At 43.2% G+C, this 15,897-nt stretch overlaps 1 protein-coding gene across 11 annotated transcripts in view; it reads right to left on the bottom strand.

Moving 5' to 3' along the window:
- The window catches only part of LOC148056034 (uncharacterized), a 69,752-nt gene that overhangs the window by 12,172 nt on the left and 41,683 nt on the right, over positions 1-15,897 (bottom strand). For 5 of the 11 annotated variants that reach the window (XR_015704338.1, XR_015704342.1, XR_015704341.1 and 2 more), the window contains exons 3-4: positions 1,244-1,323; positions 197-267 (exon numbers count right to left, since the gene is read on the bottom strand). Coding sequence is in view for 3 of the 11 variants with exons in the window: in XM_087755551.1 (XP_087611677.1) it covers positions 197-267; positions 1,244-1,256 (84 nt within the window). In the remaining 8 variants the exon portion in view is untranslated. Of the gene's footprint in view, positions 1-196; positions 268-1,243; positions 1,324-2,608; positions 2,631-4,140; positions 4,348-15,425; positions 15,536-15,897 lie in introns of those variants that run through there. The other 6 variants (XR_015704340.1, XR_015704343.1, XR_015704345.1 and 3 more) reach the window with 4 other exon arrangements.

Genomic DNA, 15,897 nt, shown 5'->3' with positions numbered 1-15,897 from the left:
CATGAGGCCCAGGCCCTCTTTTTGGATCTTGCTGTGCCCACTTACTGAATCACGCCTCAGTTCAGCAGGGCACCTAAACACAGACTTCTTGCTAAAAGTTTAGCTTACAAATGTCAAGGTTTTGCTTGTGGACATTTCCTGGCTAGAACAACAGACAACCTTCTAGTAGAAAAATTGTTAGTTGTGCATTACTTACATATTCATCCAGAGAAGTATAGGTGCTCCAACACAGCCACATTCTGGGTATGATAGAGAGAAACGCAGAGCCTGTGTGCAGTTCAGAAAGACAAAGAGGGAGAGACAGGATTATCGGCCAGCTCATTTCAACAGCAGCAACAGCGGTCATTTAATGCACAAGCAATTATTCCATAATAAATAAGTATCTATTTTCCCTATACTAAGGCATAACTTTTATTTAGCAGACATTATCTCCAAGGATCCTTAGCAGCCCAGGACACAGTGAAGTAATACAGTGCAGTCTGGATGTTGTTATGTATTTATTAAGTTGTATCAGGGCCCATTTAGTAGCAGCTCTGCAGTTTATCACATAAATATCGAATGCCAAATACAAAAGAGAAGAAAATAGCAACATAAAAAATTTATCTTTGCAGGGAGGAGAGGGAGAAAGGGAGAGAGAATGGTGCTGATAATGTGATTGTGCCTTCAGCAATAGCGGCTAATATCCTTTTGCAAGGGGCGCGGTGTAAAAATATTCCAGACCTGGGGGAGGAGAAGTGAAGAGAGGGGAGCCTAGCTGTTGTTTGTTTGTTTTAAAGTGTATTCTGGTTGCAGGCTAGGTCAGCGGGTGGCCAGACTGAGAAAATGAGTCCCCCGGGCTGTAATAATTGTAACTGTCAGGAAAAAAAGTCAAGGTCTTAGATAGCAGTGGTCTGCTCTGACTTCTGACCATGGAGAAATATATATGAAAACTATTGCCTGGGGCACTATGGGAAGAAACCAAGAGGTTTTAACTCGTGGTGGCTTGTGCTTATGAATTGGAAAACTCATTTTGCACCTTGCTGGTTTGTATCTTTATGATTATTTTCATTCGCAGTATAAATGAAGCTAGAGGTATTCCTTTTCCTTATGCCCAAATTTGTGATGCAACGAACACCTATTACTAGACTAGCTTTGCATTTCTGAGTCCCAAACAGCACGGAGGTTTATAACTGGTCTTTTAACAGTGAATATTCACAAGGAGAGCCTGAATTTGATTACCTCTTGCAGTACACTCATTATTTACCTAAGTGGTCCATAGCTGCCTTCAATGCATTAATCCAGAGTTACACACAGGTAACTTCACAGACTTCACCAGAAATATTCCTAGTATAAAAGCAGTGCAAGAGAGAGATAAGAGGTTGAATAATTTAAACCACACAAGATTAAATCTTGCAAACAGGAGGGAAAAAAAAAACCTAACCAACACAAAAAAACCCACCGATAAGAAAAAAGAAACCAGATTTTTTTTTTTGTTATACAGCCATGGACTGGCTAGCTAACTGGTCAGGCTTTTTGTGAATCATCAATTTGCCCGTTTATTTAAGGCAGTATGGGAGCTCTAATGAAGTTTGCTAACAAACCTGAGCCCGAAAGGTAACGTTTTGGTTGTCTACTATGCAATATGGTTGTCTACTGTGCAATATCAGGCTGGGAGTCTGGATGCATCCTTCCTCTCTCACTTTGCATCTTTGCATCCCAAACCAAAGGGAGGAGAGACAAAGCTGCAGACAAGATCTGCTGGTGAGAAAAACTGACATGTATTTCTTTGAATATTCCTTCCCCACCTTGCTCTCAGATTCCTGTGCATTTTTGTTGCACTGGCCCTAACTTTATATCATCCATGGGGACTGAGTAGGAAAGACGTAGTCAAAAGCACATGTTGGACAAACAGTCAACCAGCCCATTTAGCAGGCGTACGCACAGAGCAGAGGGGCATTTCTGAGAAGCAGCTTTGCCTGCACATCTCCTCAACGTAAGAAACATGTTTCTTACATACCATAAAGGAAAGACAACTGCCCAAAGTGGAAGAGATAATGCAGAATCAATCCTATTTGCTACTTAAGCTGTGAGGTAGGTAAAAATGTAGCCCAGACATTCCCTTCTTTCACCAGGGGTCATCTGAGCACAAGAACAGCTGGAAAGCAATACTATGACACAGCATTGCGAGGTTTCGAGATCTTGGACATTGTTTCTATTTGCATGGGGTGAAAACAAAACCATCTGAACAGTTTTGCAAAATTCCACGGTATCAGGTCATCTGTTTTGGAGCTTTCGGTGTGTCCCTTTGGCTGGAGAATACACTCTGATGCTGAGAAGCTTCCTCATCAAAATCCATTCTCTGATAGCCTTCTAATATGAATTAATTAGTAAATCTAATTCCTTTAATATGAAATAATAAGGGGAATTGAAAATATTTATGTACATAGCGAGACCGAAATAAAATATATAAACATCAAACAGCAATGAATCCCAGTTTGATGGTGACAACAGCACGTAAGGCTTTGCTGGTAAAAGAGGACAATTATTGCCAGAATGTGATTTACTTGTTGAAAGTCACCGTAATAGTGAGCTGGATAACTTTTATGGGCCCCATCTGTACTTTACTCACCTTCCTTACAGCCTGTTTGTGTCTTGTGAGGAAAGTACAGCATATATAATGGAGAAAGAGAGAGCAGTAATATTAGTAGTAAGGAACCAAGTCCAGTGGAGCAAATAGGCATACATATGAGGAAAGAATATAGCAATGGTACTCATATGTTTCAGCGTTACATAAATAGCTCCCCTGCTTTGTCTCCCAGTAGCCCCAAATCTCAGTAATTCACATTTCATCGTTCATTGCATTTTACAGAGAGGCAGCAGAAATAAGAGACATGGATTGTGAAAAGCAGGACACTAATTTAGGACCCTCTTTAAAGTTCCTTTTCCTCTGTAACAAGGCAGTGCTGAGAGGAGTGTGGCAGAAGCAGAGACTCAAATACCAAAAAGAAAAACCAGCTCCTCTGGCCTGACCAGAAAAACGGAGCCCAGACACTTTCCCTCTCTTATCCTGCACTAAACCTAGTAAGTTATGCTTGGAAAAAGTCTATTTTCCAAAATGGCGTCCAGTCTCTATTTAAAGATTTCAGGCAGAGAAAACCTACCAATTCCATCGGATAGTTGTTCCAGTAGCTACGGACTTCCAGTGATAAGAATAATTTACCTTATTTGAATATGGCTTCTCACTAGTGGTCTTTTTTTCTGCCAGTGTGAGGACTTCTTCAGGACTTTGTCTTTTCTACCTGTGAAGATACTTACACATGGCAACCACATTGCCCCTGGATCTTTATTTTAGCAATAAATATTGGTTCATATGGGCCCATCCCAAGTCCTGGACCGAGGAATGTGGTCACTGGGTAAGCAAAATGCACTAGTGCAACGGGAACACTTGCAACACTTAGAGCTTTCTGCTTTGAAGATAGGAGGAGGAAGCCTGAGAGGAAGGCTCAGCTCCTAAGGGACTTCCATGATTTTGAACCTTGCTGAGCCTTCGCTTCCTGGTGAGCTCACCCTGAAGACAGGCACAGGAATTCACGGGGCTCCCCTCTTCTGAGCTTTTCAGAAATGCCAGCTGGCCGCACTGTTATGTTTGCGGGAAGGAGACAAAGGTCCAGCTGTACTACCTGTGCCGTGGGCTCTCTTCATGCTTGGGTGAGGCACAGCACCACGCTGCAGGAGGGGGGGTTACAGCAGCTCTACCTGTAGCTTGCTAATGCAGCTTGTGCCCAGACAAGCAAATGATTGTTCAAGCGATTTTCTATTTTAAGGTGAAGGTGGTACATGCGGAAGATCTCAGTGTCACTACAAAGCAGGGAGGGTGGCTGTAAGGAGGAGGAAGGCAGAAACCCTCACAACTAATGTCAATTTTCTGCATCAAATATTTTGATAATTAAACAAAGCTGATCAAGAGAGGAAAACAGCATGTCTCCAGAGCTCCGGAAGCAGAGGCCCATTAAATAGAAGAGTCAGAAAGTGCCAGAGGCGGCAGCCTCAGATTAATGGCACTCCAGTAATAGATTTTCCCAGGCACAGTCACACAGGAGACAACTACTGTGTAGCCAGAGCAGCGATGAGGCCGTTAAAGCAACAGTAACATTAAATCACCTGGTACCACGGGGTGAGGGGATGGATGGGAGCGCATCGGCCTCGGCACTGCAGAAGGTGTAAAGCTCAATCTGCTTTCAGGCAAAGGGACTGGATCCCAGCGGTCATTTACAGCCGGGAAAGCAGGCAGCTCAGATGTAGGGCGCATATAAAAACAGATAAACGCTAGTTCCAGAAGGATGGCAAGCGGAGCACAAATATCTCTTCCTGAAAGGGAGAAGTAGGCGTTAAACATCACAGCGTTTGGTTTTGCTGAGGCTGACCATGTCTGTTTTGGTTCAGTTGCTCTTCTTTTCTTAAAACCAGTACTTGACAATTGATTATCTCTGGTGTTTCTCCACTGACTTTCAGGGTGTTAAAACACCATTTTGAATTTGTTTAAATGCAGCTAAACCTCAGAAAGGGAATGGGAGGGATGGCAGCAGGGCAGGAAAGTAGCCCTGTTTTCTTATTATCAAGTCAGTTTTATCTCAGCAGCGTTTGAGCTGATCCTCCTTGAAATGTCCATCTTGTCTAAAGCATTTCTATCAGTTTTTATAACACAATAACGGCAGAAATGAGGGCTTCTTCCAAGCCAGGCTGGCATGGATTAGAGTCCACTGCAAGAGCACTTCACTCCCAGCTGGGATGTATGGAAACCAGATGAAGTGGCTGAAAATCGGAAACAACTTTTAGACGTACTTGAATCCTGATACGATCACATCACAGGGATGGGTTAAATTTACGATCTTATCTAGGATTTTTGTTTGTAATCAATCCCAGACCTACTGGCTATCACTCACTATAACCTTATGATTTCCCGGTGCTAACAAGGAAAAGTTGGGACATCAAACTACGAGGCAGTGAAGCCAAACTATGATATTAGCAGACAGGATCAGAACTGGAATGCAACAACAATAACAAAAAACCCCCTCCAAAACGCACACCACAAAACAAAAGAAAAATTATAGCCTCCTGCAGCCTGTAAATGTCAGCCTTTCTCTTTTGGCCCATGCTTCATACATAAACTACGGCATCTGCATAAAACCCCAGTTTCCAGGCAGAAAGATTTGGGGATAAAAGCTAACAAAAAAGTTAAAACGGAACACCCTGAGGTCAAAGTACAGCTTCAGTGTGGAATACAGTTGCTATCCTTAATCATGCGTATGCAGTGGGACATGCAGCAAAACGCACCAATTTCCTAGTCTTCTCCCTCTGACGTTCTAGTAATCTCATCGTACACTGCTACTTATTTTGCTGGATTGCCTACCACATTTACCGTGGCAAAGCCCAAACCTTTTGTAGGTGACTTGGACAGCAGATGGCTAAGAGTATCTCTCGAGCAGATTTGACCCTGGTAGCTCTCTTTGCTTACTTGAAGGCAATTAAAGAGAAGAACTGCAGACAAGGGATGGAGCCCATGGCACTAGGATCTAGCTAATTCTAGACATCAGGCATGTTTCACAATTCCAGCGCCAGCGTATGAATAGGGAAATTGCATCTATTTGTGCATGATATTTCTTTGTATCTTCTCCCATTTTGATTAAAACAGAGGCCTGTTTTCATACAATATTAGAGCCCGTCTAAGTCAGGGCAGAAGAACGACTCTCCCCTGATTACCACTGTTTTCCAGGTTGATCACTGTTAAACAAGGTACTGCAAAGCACTGGGACTCTTGCATATTTACCCACAGCAGATCAAACTTGCCTTACTTTGGGGTCTCCCTCCTACTCAGCTGTGACAGACACACTGGAATTTGGACAACATTTCAGTCTAATTATGTCATCAAAACGTGTTTGAATATGACCATTCAGGTGGTGGGAATGGCAGGGTACCAGGAGTGAATACCCAAGTGCAAGTGCATTATTTCAACTGTTTCCCTTTCTCAGATTTCCAGATCCAGTGGAGCTCTTTGCACGCCTTTTCCCACGGGCCCTGGCACCAGTGGCACATTCTGGTACTCCATTTATCTGGGACGGGCTGAAGAGAAACAGACTTAAAGGCCAGATACCCCTCATCAGTTAAATGCAGAAGTTGAAGTGTATCCTCTACATCAGTTGTCTTATAACATGTAGATGCAGCAAATTTCCCTAACAGGTGACTGTTGAGCTGCAAATAAGCATCTCATTGTAGAAGGCATTAGGAACACTCCTGCTCAGCATTCTGAACAGCCCTTCGCACAGTGAGGAGCTTCCAAATCCACACTGAATTGCTTCCTTCTCAACTTTGCATGGATTAGCTCCGAGACTAACAGTGTGACAAATCTGTTAATGTTTCAACAGGCAAGTATTAATTTTGTACATACCCTTCAGTCATTTTCCATATGGAAATGGAAACTTTTTTTTCACAAACAGTCTGTTAATATTTTCAATACAGGCATAAAAAGATTGTTCAAAATCAAAAAGTTTCAACTGGAGGCATTCAGATTGCTTCAAAAATTAGAATTCTTGGGCAGTACCTATGGGTTTTGTAAAAAAACATTATATCGACTGGATAAACGGAAGAGATAGGTTTAGAGCAGAAGAGGTTTAGCAGCTTGCCTAGGATCACTCCAAGCCAGAACGTAACCTATCAATCCCAAGCCCCAAACCCAACCCAAAGAGGCTTTCTCATAACTACCAGAGCATATTCAAATCTGCATTTGGTTCATGAGCTCACAGTCAACCCTATGCACGCAGCAGCCTACAGTATAATTAGTCCCCCAAAGCAAACAGAACTGTAACAGGGAAATAGTTAGGGCCAGGCTCTTTTATTGTGTATAAATCAGATCTATAAATCAAGAGTGACACAGCTGAAGTTACTGGTATTGCTCTCCTTTGGAATTAACAGATCAGAATCTGGTCCACACATTTCTGACAATCAACATTTGTAACTGTATCAGTAGCCTGGAATGTCTCCTAATTGGCACCAAATGTGAAACAGCTCATTACCTGGGCAAGGCAAATAGCAGGAGAGAGATGTCAGAAACTGAATGTAAAGTACAAGCAGAAACATAAAGAACAAACAAGTTCCACACACAGATAGGAACTGAGGTGTAACAAGCATTAAATAATAGCTATAAAATTTTATGCATGTACATGAATTACAATATTATTTCTTCCAAACTGATGCTCACAGTAAAGGTGTGTGATGTTTTCCTCTCTCTGTGATGTAAAAATGACTCATAAAATTACTATGTAATAGTATTTGTGTTGTGCAAATATCTTGCAAATTTGTACTAGTGTATATTGGCGACACTGAGATTTACGTGCGTGTAGAATCTTTTGAACCTACTTGACTGCGAACGGCTTACAAACCAGCTGTAGAAATATTGTCTTACCCGTGAGCTTAGTAACTCACCGATACAGGTGTACACTTTGGGGTCAATAACCCTTGTGCTACCTAATAAAAGATAAAGGTTGGGATCTGTAAAGGAACTTGAGGAGAAAGACACCCAAAACACGATGAAATTGCAGTGTCAGGCAACCGGGTTGCTTGCTAATCTTCAAAAAAAAGAAAGTGCTTGAGGATCCCGATGTTTATTCAAGCAAACAAACTTAATAAATCCTGTTAAAATGTTACTAAGAGTTTTGCTGCTCTACTTCAGATTTGTACCCTCAAGTCTGAATGCTGACTGAGGAAAGGAAGTACTATTAACTAATGCAGAAAATAAATCCTGCTTTATTCGCAACGAATGTAACTTCTTGACATTCCAGACAACAACAAACCATAAGTTTGAACGATGCCATAACAACAAGGCCAGCACAGAGATGTTAACTTTCTACTGTCAGAATGCTTTGGATCAGCTTCATTATTAAAACCAGCACTTAAATGGTAATAACTACCTGTCTACATCTTCCTTTCTGAGTTAACCTGGTCCCTAGAGGCATTTTGAAAAGCACATCCTGAGATGAATTGCACATGTCCAATAACTGGTCTTTGCCTGATGATCAAATCCGGCCCTTCCTCCAGTGGATGTCCGGGATGCCACCCTTTTCTTCAAGATATCTCCTTTCCTCACACCTACCTTGTCTAAACTGAAGAATGGAAGCTGACACTCTTTCTGGAAAGCAAAGGCACCCTCCTCTCAGAAGTCGCTCACATGGAGGCAGCAAGAACACGAACCTGAAAGGCTTCCCCCCCCACCCTGACCTTTAAGACGAATTCCTTGGGATGGGGCAGGGGTGAAGTCGGTCACAGGCGCAGCAAAGAAAGATACGATTTGGGTTTTTGTTTGCTGCGGGTAGGTAACCCCAGCCAGCATGCAATACAACAAGATCTGCTTAAAACACAGACAAGGTCAAAAGCTGACCTTTCCAAACTGGTCAGCCATGTTGCCTCGCAATGAGCATTAGTACCACATCATTATGTTCTGATAAAACTCAGTTACTCTTCAGCAAAAACCCATAAATCACAAGGCTTCACCCAATCAGGGTTCTGTCACTGTAACTAAACAGTGACTGAGAAAACACTATATTTCTATTGGCTGTGACAGGGGGATATAAATCTGCCCCTGGCCAATCCACTGCAGGCAACAGGGCATGTCAGGAAGGGTGACAGCCAATCAAGGACTCGGCACAGGAGAGATCAGAATCACCCCTTCGGTTTGATAAGGGGGAAACTCACAACACTTGTAGTAGTTGCTGAAGTGTCTCTAATTTTACAATATGGTGAAATGTTATTTCAGTTATCACTACCGAGAAAGGTCAATTTGTGCTTTGAAAGGTTGTGTGTCACAGTGAGCACACGCTGGGAAACAGATTTCCTCCTTGCCAGCCTCGCAGGTACTGAAATCCTGGGGATTTATTGGGAAATCTTAAAATGGGCATCGTTCTTTGTGCAGCAGCCTCCGCATGCGGCCCCACTGGATGGTTTTAGGAGCAGCGGCACACAGGACCCCCCTCACCCCCCGCATCGTAGGGAGAAGCTCGGGTGTGCGGCAGAGACCTGCACGGCTCTGTGTGGGGCACATCTGGACCCTGCCCAGGGGTGGACACAGACGAGCTGGGGCTGTGGCATGCGGCTGGCGCTAAGGCCATCTGAGGTCAAACTCCCATGAAGGAAAGAGGCATTAAGGGCTGGATAAAGCTCTTCAAGCATAAGGTGTCACCTGGATTATATTTTTCTCCAGTTTCAGCAGTGTGTGAGAAACTCCTTTCTTGAGATAATTCCTAGTCCACCGTCAAAATCACAGCATAACCTGAGCTTAGAAATCTCTGCTGAAAGATAATGGCTTTGCTGTGTGCTCCACAGAGCAATCCTTCATGATGCACAAACACCCGCCCTCACTCTGGTCTAACACCTTGGCAATTGCCTCAGATTTATACCATGCCAGTGACTTGCTGCGCACACTGAAAATCACCATTGTGCCTCAAAGGGTCATGCTCTTGGTTGCTCACCCATCAGTCAGACTGGAACCTGCCAGAATACCAGCTCTCCTCACCGGTTCTCACACACCCCATCATCCCCGCAGTGAGCTCTACCCAGACAGACGGGCATTGCCCGGCCCCAGCTGTCCCCCAGCCTCTCCCATTCCCCATGCCCTTCAAGGAATTCCAACTGCCACAAAAATCACAGGCTTTCTCATCCCCTTTCATGCCTTTTTGAGCCTCTCTTGCCACGTCAGTGGAAGGGACCTGTCTTTCCCTCCCAGTGCACGGGAGCAGCTCTCTGCAGCTCCCACCTGAACAATTTCATCAAGTCGCCCCCCATCCTTCTCAGGAAGGGAACTACGGGAACTCCAGCTACTTACCTTATCTGTCCTCCTCCCCTGCTTGTCATCCGTAACCCAACATTGTACCTTCATCACAGCTTATAGGAATTAGTTATGAAAGCCAGACTTCACATTGCTAAGACAGCATTTGATCTCCTGAGTTTCTGTAGACAGGCAAACTGAGGCACAAAGAGAGGAGAATGATCCTTTTCCCTAAGATAATTCAAAAAAAGAGAGCAGAGAGTGGGCTCCTGAGATCTCCACTCACGATACCCAGTTTGTTCCTCTCAGGCAAATGGCTGTCTCAGGGTTTCTCTTCTGAACGCTCTCATGGAGAGGCCAACGCCTGAGAGGGAGTCTCTGAGATGAATAAGCTGCGTCCATTGAGAATCACTACTTACAAAGGCAGGCAAATGCTCTAACTAGGCATTTTGCCTTTGGAGATGGGCAGCTCTGCTTCAAGGAGAAAACTACTGTGCGAATTGGCCCTAAAATTTAATTTGCTCTTTAAAAAAAAATCCCTGCATTGGCATTTTAAGCAGGACCTTAGTGATTTACAACACAGAGTGACATTTCAAAAAAAGATAATGTGGGTAATGAATTATTTGCTGATCCAAACGAACAATTGGACATACCTACTTTTCGTGGATTTAATCTTCGCCGAGGCGTTAGCTAGCAAGCATGAAGTATCACTTTTTGGAGGCGTTCTGTTGCATTTATGCAGTGTACAATTACATTAGGCAGCTTTATGACACATTGACTCGGTCGAGTGTGATGCAATGTAATACAACCAAAGTAATATGAGCTTTTAAATGCAACATGATGGCAAAAATCCATCTCGGATCTGATCTTTGTTTCATTTCAGATGCCAACTGTCATAATTCACAGAGAGCCAAATCATTCTGGCTTTGCTCACGTGAGCAGCTCTATCAAAGCCAGTGGGATGTACCCATACCAGCGAGGACGCAGCATGCCATCGAACAGGGGTGCAAGCATGACAATGAGTTAGCTGCATTAGCTAGTATGCATTCTTTAAACTGGAACCCAAAAAGTTATAGATCAGCTGCAATTCACACAGGGTTAAAAACTAGCACATTCAAAACTAGCACAAAAGGGTACAGTATATCTGAATTCTATTTTGCTAGCCAGGAGTTTGCTCCCCTCACTATCTTTTGCCTGCATAGAGTAGGCAGTTGTGAATACACTGGCTTTTGCAAGGAACCCAGTTGGCATTCCTGATCTATTGCTGCTCAAGAAGCTCATAAGAGAAGATTTTATCCAAATCTTGATAACAAGCAACACGGGATAATACATTTCAGCGATTTCCTATAAGCAATGCCCTGTACGTGAATGGAAATGGTCGAAGAACACGCAGATACAGGGATAGGATATGAGCTTGTTTCTTTATGCTGTCTCTCTGCATTTGCTGCTCCTCTTGTGAGGTATTTCAGCTTGCACTTCTGCATGACCGGACCACGCTGTCAGGATCGGACAGTAGACAGAAATGTGTCCATTTCAATTTTGATTCTGATCCTGGGATATTTCTAACTCTCTCCATATCCTTGATAGATAATGGTTTAATAAGCGATCTGTTTTTTATTTAAAGGGTCGGTAGTAAAACCCAGATCACATTTCTCACTTGGTGGGTTAAAAAACCGCTTACGCTCATTTCTGCAATGTAAAACGACACTATATCAAATCAAACATTTCCAGATGTGGCCAGCTTGTGTATGTAAGTGCAAGAGGAGCGAGCATTTACAGACAAGGTTTCCCAGGTTTTTTTAACAGGATTGGAACCCCACCTACTGGCAAAGATTGTTATAGTAATGTCAAGACAAGAACCCATACAGGCTTCATTCCTTGACTAGAAACTACATGCCTGCAGTGAGGTTCCTAAATATGTAGTCTGATTTCCACACAGGTCGAGTATCACTGAAGTCAATATGGGCACCTCAGTGCTTGGCACGTATAAAAATCATATCCTTAAGAATGTCCTAAATGTCAGTGCTCTGACGGACACAGGGAAAAGCACAAATATCACTTAAGAGCTGACTTGTGTTTCCAACACATATGGTACTTCAGAAAACATCAGCTTTACTAAAGTAATTTTGGTCCTAATTTTGATAATCTAGGTCAAATCAGCCTTACACAGCCCTTGTTTAGATAATGATCCCGAAAGTCTGAAGTATCATATTCTAGTAATGCACAATGATGAAATAAGTGACATCCCTCTATGCTATGCCACTTATGGCAGATGAAAAATTAAGACAGTTAGAAAGTAGACAGGATGGAAAAATATCATTCTAAATGCCCACACCTGAATCAGACAACTTTGACAGGAAGAGTTCTTATATTTCACCTAGAATTCACTAAAAAAACCCCATCACTTCCTATGTTACAGCTTTCCCATAAAAACAAAAATGAAGAAACCCATCTTAAAGAGTATTTATGCAATCTTAGGTCTTGTTAAAATAGTCCAATTAGCAATACAAAAATTTGAATTTTAACATGTTTCAAAGCCAGGTAAGTTTAAAAAAGGAAGAAAAGCACAGAATCTAGCACCGGAAACCCATGTTTTAACATTCCCAAATGAGATACTTTCCACTTGCAGCCAGAACAACAGAGAGCATTCCAAGGACAGAAAACCTACACCTCGTATTGCTCCACCACTGCCATTTTATTAGCATCAACCCAGAATGGCCCAGGTTTGATTTACCGCAGAACAAAGCGTTGCAACATGTTCTCTCAAGAAATCACAACCAAAGACTGAGGAGAGAGCAAGAAGAGGGTGCTACAGAAAGGCTTTCAGCCCATTTCCAAAGGGACTCAGCTTCAGGAAAACCACACTGACTTGCCAGCAGCTGCTGCGCATAATCGGACTATTCCACATTTTTCTGAGGGCAGCACAGTACAGAGCTTTTAAGAGCTACAGGCATCCTTGGAGATGTGCACAGATCTGTGCCGAGACCAATAACGTTTGCGACAATGGAGTGACAATCCCCTGAAGAAAAGTCCTGGGGACAGAAGCAACTGGAGGCGGGGGCATGTCTGATGTGACTCTAAACAGAAATGCAAGCTCATGGTGAGGAACTGTGCTGGTCCAAGACAGGAATCTGCTGTTAGGGGGAAAACTCCCCTCTGCTCCTGAAAAATACCACCTCCTCTACCACTTACATCCTTGGTATGGGCTTAAGTCTTGAAAGAGAGTTCCTGTAATGTTTGCCCTTAAATTCCCATTGCAAAACACAAGAAGGTATCTAGTTCTGAAACAAGCCATGAAGTGGGACCACCTCCCTGACAGCTCGTTCTTTTGCTCTTATCCCTTACATAGCTGAGAAACCGGGTCAAAGTCTGCTGCTCTAATGACACAGAAGGAAAAAGTCCAGATGCTGCCTGACGAAGAAGAGAGACTGGGCTATTTGTGGTATCTGGCATATGCACCGGGCATGTCCAAATATGATGAAAAAAAAGTCTCTGTCCTGGGCCAAAGTACTGAGAAGAAAAAGAGGTTTCCAAGATGTGTGTCAGAAAGTCCTGGAAGTATTTTCCTTGATGAACTAATGATAACAGAAGGACAAGTTAAAGCATCAAGCTAGCTGGTTAGATAAGGCTGAGGCAGACACATAGGAAACAACAAATGCAAGGGAATGAGGAAAGGAAAGAAGACATGCAAACTGAGACTGAAGCACGCTAGCTTTCAAGAGTTTCTTCTGCATATGGAGAAAATAACTTTTTTAAAAGTTGCATTTCTAGCACACTTGGGCACTGGCATGAAATGGCAATCAGAGGATTGGTTATACCTGGCTAGAAAGAAGACTCAGCAGGTACCATCTGCCACAGGGACACCATACGTACGGATTGCCAGCCCTCCCCTGGCCCCTATCCCTGCCACCTTCTGGGAGTCCAAGCAGCTGTACTGAGCTTATACAGAGTGGTTTTTTGAATAGAAAAAGAAGTTTGCATCAGCATTGGGTTTGCTTATTCTGCTATCTTCTGTGATCAAAGAATTGAAACAGCTGCATGTCTCAGCTCACTGGCAATAAAACCTGCAGTTGATCGGCTTTGTCCTAACCCCACAGCTACAGGGAAAGTGCAACCACAGATTTAAAGAGAGGGAAAAAAAAAAAAAAAAAGGCGAACACCCAAGCTGCATTTAGCCACACTCTGCATCCTCCTAACCTGCAATCTCTTAAGTGCCACTTACTCAATTAATCCAAGCTCTTCTACTTTAAAAGCAAAGCTGTAACGTATTTAAACGGCTTAGAAACTCTACCCAACAAGCCATGCTCCCTATCTTATTCATCAGCTGCAGGAGTGACTGTGCATTAACTAAGAAAGCACACGATTTGATTAACACTTCCGCTGCCACTTCTGCTGTTAATTTCTGCTGAAATTCTACTAAGGCTGAGATTTCTCAGCTTTTTTTAGTAGGGTGGATCTCATCTCAGTAGGGACTGTCTTTTGGACCAGCTCCTAGAACATCCTTGCAGCAGCTATAGTAACTATTTTTATAGGCAAGTTTTATTAGGAAAGTATTTTAAAATGGCCTTTGAATGCAATTTAGCAGCTGGAAATAAGGCAGTATGCCAGCATCACGTGATCAGAAAATCTGTGGAGCACCAACAAGTGCTACCAGAGGTCATCAGCACTCTATAGACTGTGCATGAAAACCCATGACAGAATGGGCCGGGGCCATTCAAGAAGCCAGAAGGTGCCCTTACACTGCAAATGCCTGACAGGCTGAGCTATGCTATTCCTGCATCCCTTACTAGAAAAGGCCCTACTTTCAGAGACCTATAGGACACACGTAGAGCTTGTGCACAGAGCAAAAATAGGTATGAAAATGGTGTTTTTTATTACACAGTGGATGTCAGCTTATCATAAATAGTGTAAGGACAGAAGTAGTACAACTGGCACTTCTGTGGTGAGCAGTGAGTGTGTAAAAGGAGTGCGAGTTAGATGCTTAAGGGGTTGGTTCTAGATGAATGACCTAGAGTATAAAATGAAGTAGCCCAAACACACAGGTCCCAACATATTCATCTTCTGCCACATATACAAATGAAGCAGGAAAAGATCTGCTTGCTTCTCCGTTTTGACTGGAGCTGAGTTTGATTCTGGACAAAGGCCTTCTTATCCTTCACCTCCATTCAAGCGTCCCTTTAAGTGTGCACAGGACTCTGTGCTGTCAGACCTAATGAGACCTCTCTTTCCAAATGTTTTTTTATGCTTTCTGTACAGCAAACATCTCCCCCAAGAACTAACACAGCACTCTGCAGTAATGCTTAACGTAAGTAGAGAAAGCCTGATGGACAGACTGGGAACCTGTCGCAGGAAGGCAGGAGATGAGAGCTGAGAGTGCTCCCTGGTACAGCAGGCAGGCTTCAGCCCGGTGACACGGGAGAAGCAAATCTCCATTGACTCTATATGGAAGATGAGCTCTGTTATCTGAGGCAGGTGCCTCCAATAGATGGTTAGAAACCCCCTGAAAGATAAAAAGTAACCCATGGCAAAGAGCTGTCACAAGCTCCTCACACCACAGTGCTCACTGTTTTTTAAAGGATGCATATATCTCCTGTTCCCACCAGCGCACAGCATGCAACATTTAGTAACACACCTCTGGGTTTTGAAAAGTGCTGAGCACGCACTAGGTCCTGTTGCTGCTGCCAGACTCTTCTGCATGGCTACGGCAAGTAACCAGATTGGCATCACTATGATCAATCAGATGACTACGAAAGTAAAAACAAAGCGTGAAATGGCTGGAGAGCCAATTCTAATCTCAAGCCATACTGGCACAGTCGTATGTAGAGTTACTGTGGTTTAAACTCATGCAAATGAGAGTGGAAACTGGCCTCCAGTACAAGTGCATGCTGAGGGAAAAGACAGCTTTCCTTTTAGACATGACTCCAATTGTACAGTCTGAGATTCAATTAAGTTTTGCTTTCCTGACATCTCCTTCCAAATAAAGGCTCAGTCTTTGTGCTAGGCATTTTTAAAAATAAAATAAAACAAAATCATACGTTTGGCAGGACCTGGACATTCCTACTACTAAATTGTTCTGTACTTCATGCAAAATTTCGATGTATTAA

Source organism: Nipponia nippon, unplaced genomic scaffold (genome assembly GCF_047370975.1).
Source record: "Nipponia nippon isolate SJK-2023a ecotype South Korea unplaced genomic scaffold, ASM4737097v1 scaffold_19, whole genome shotgun sequence".
Classification (NCBI taxonomy): domain Eukaryota; kingdom Metazoa; phylum Chordata; class Aves; order Pelecaniformes; family Threskiornithidae; genus Nipponia; species Nipponia nippon.
Note: the sequence above shows the minus strand (reverse complement) of the source record. Positions and strands in the feature narration are given on the sequence as shown.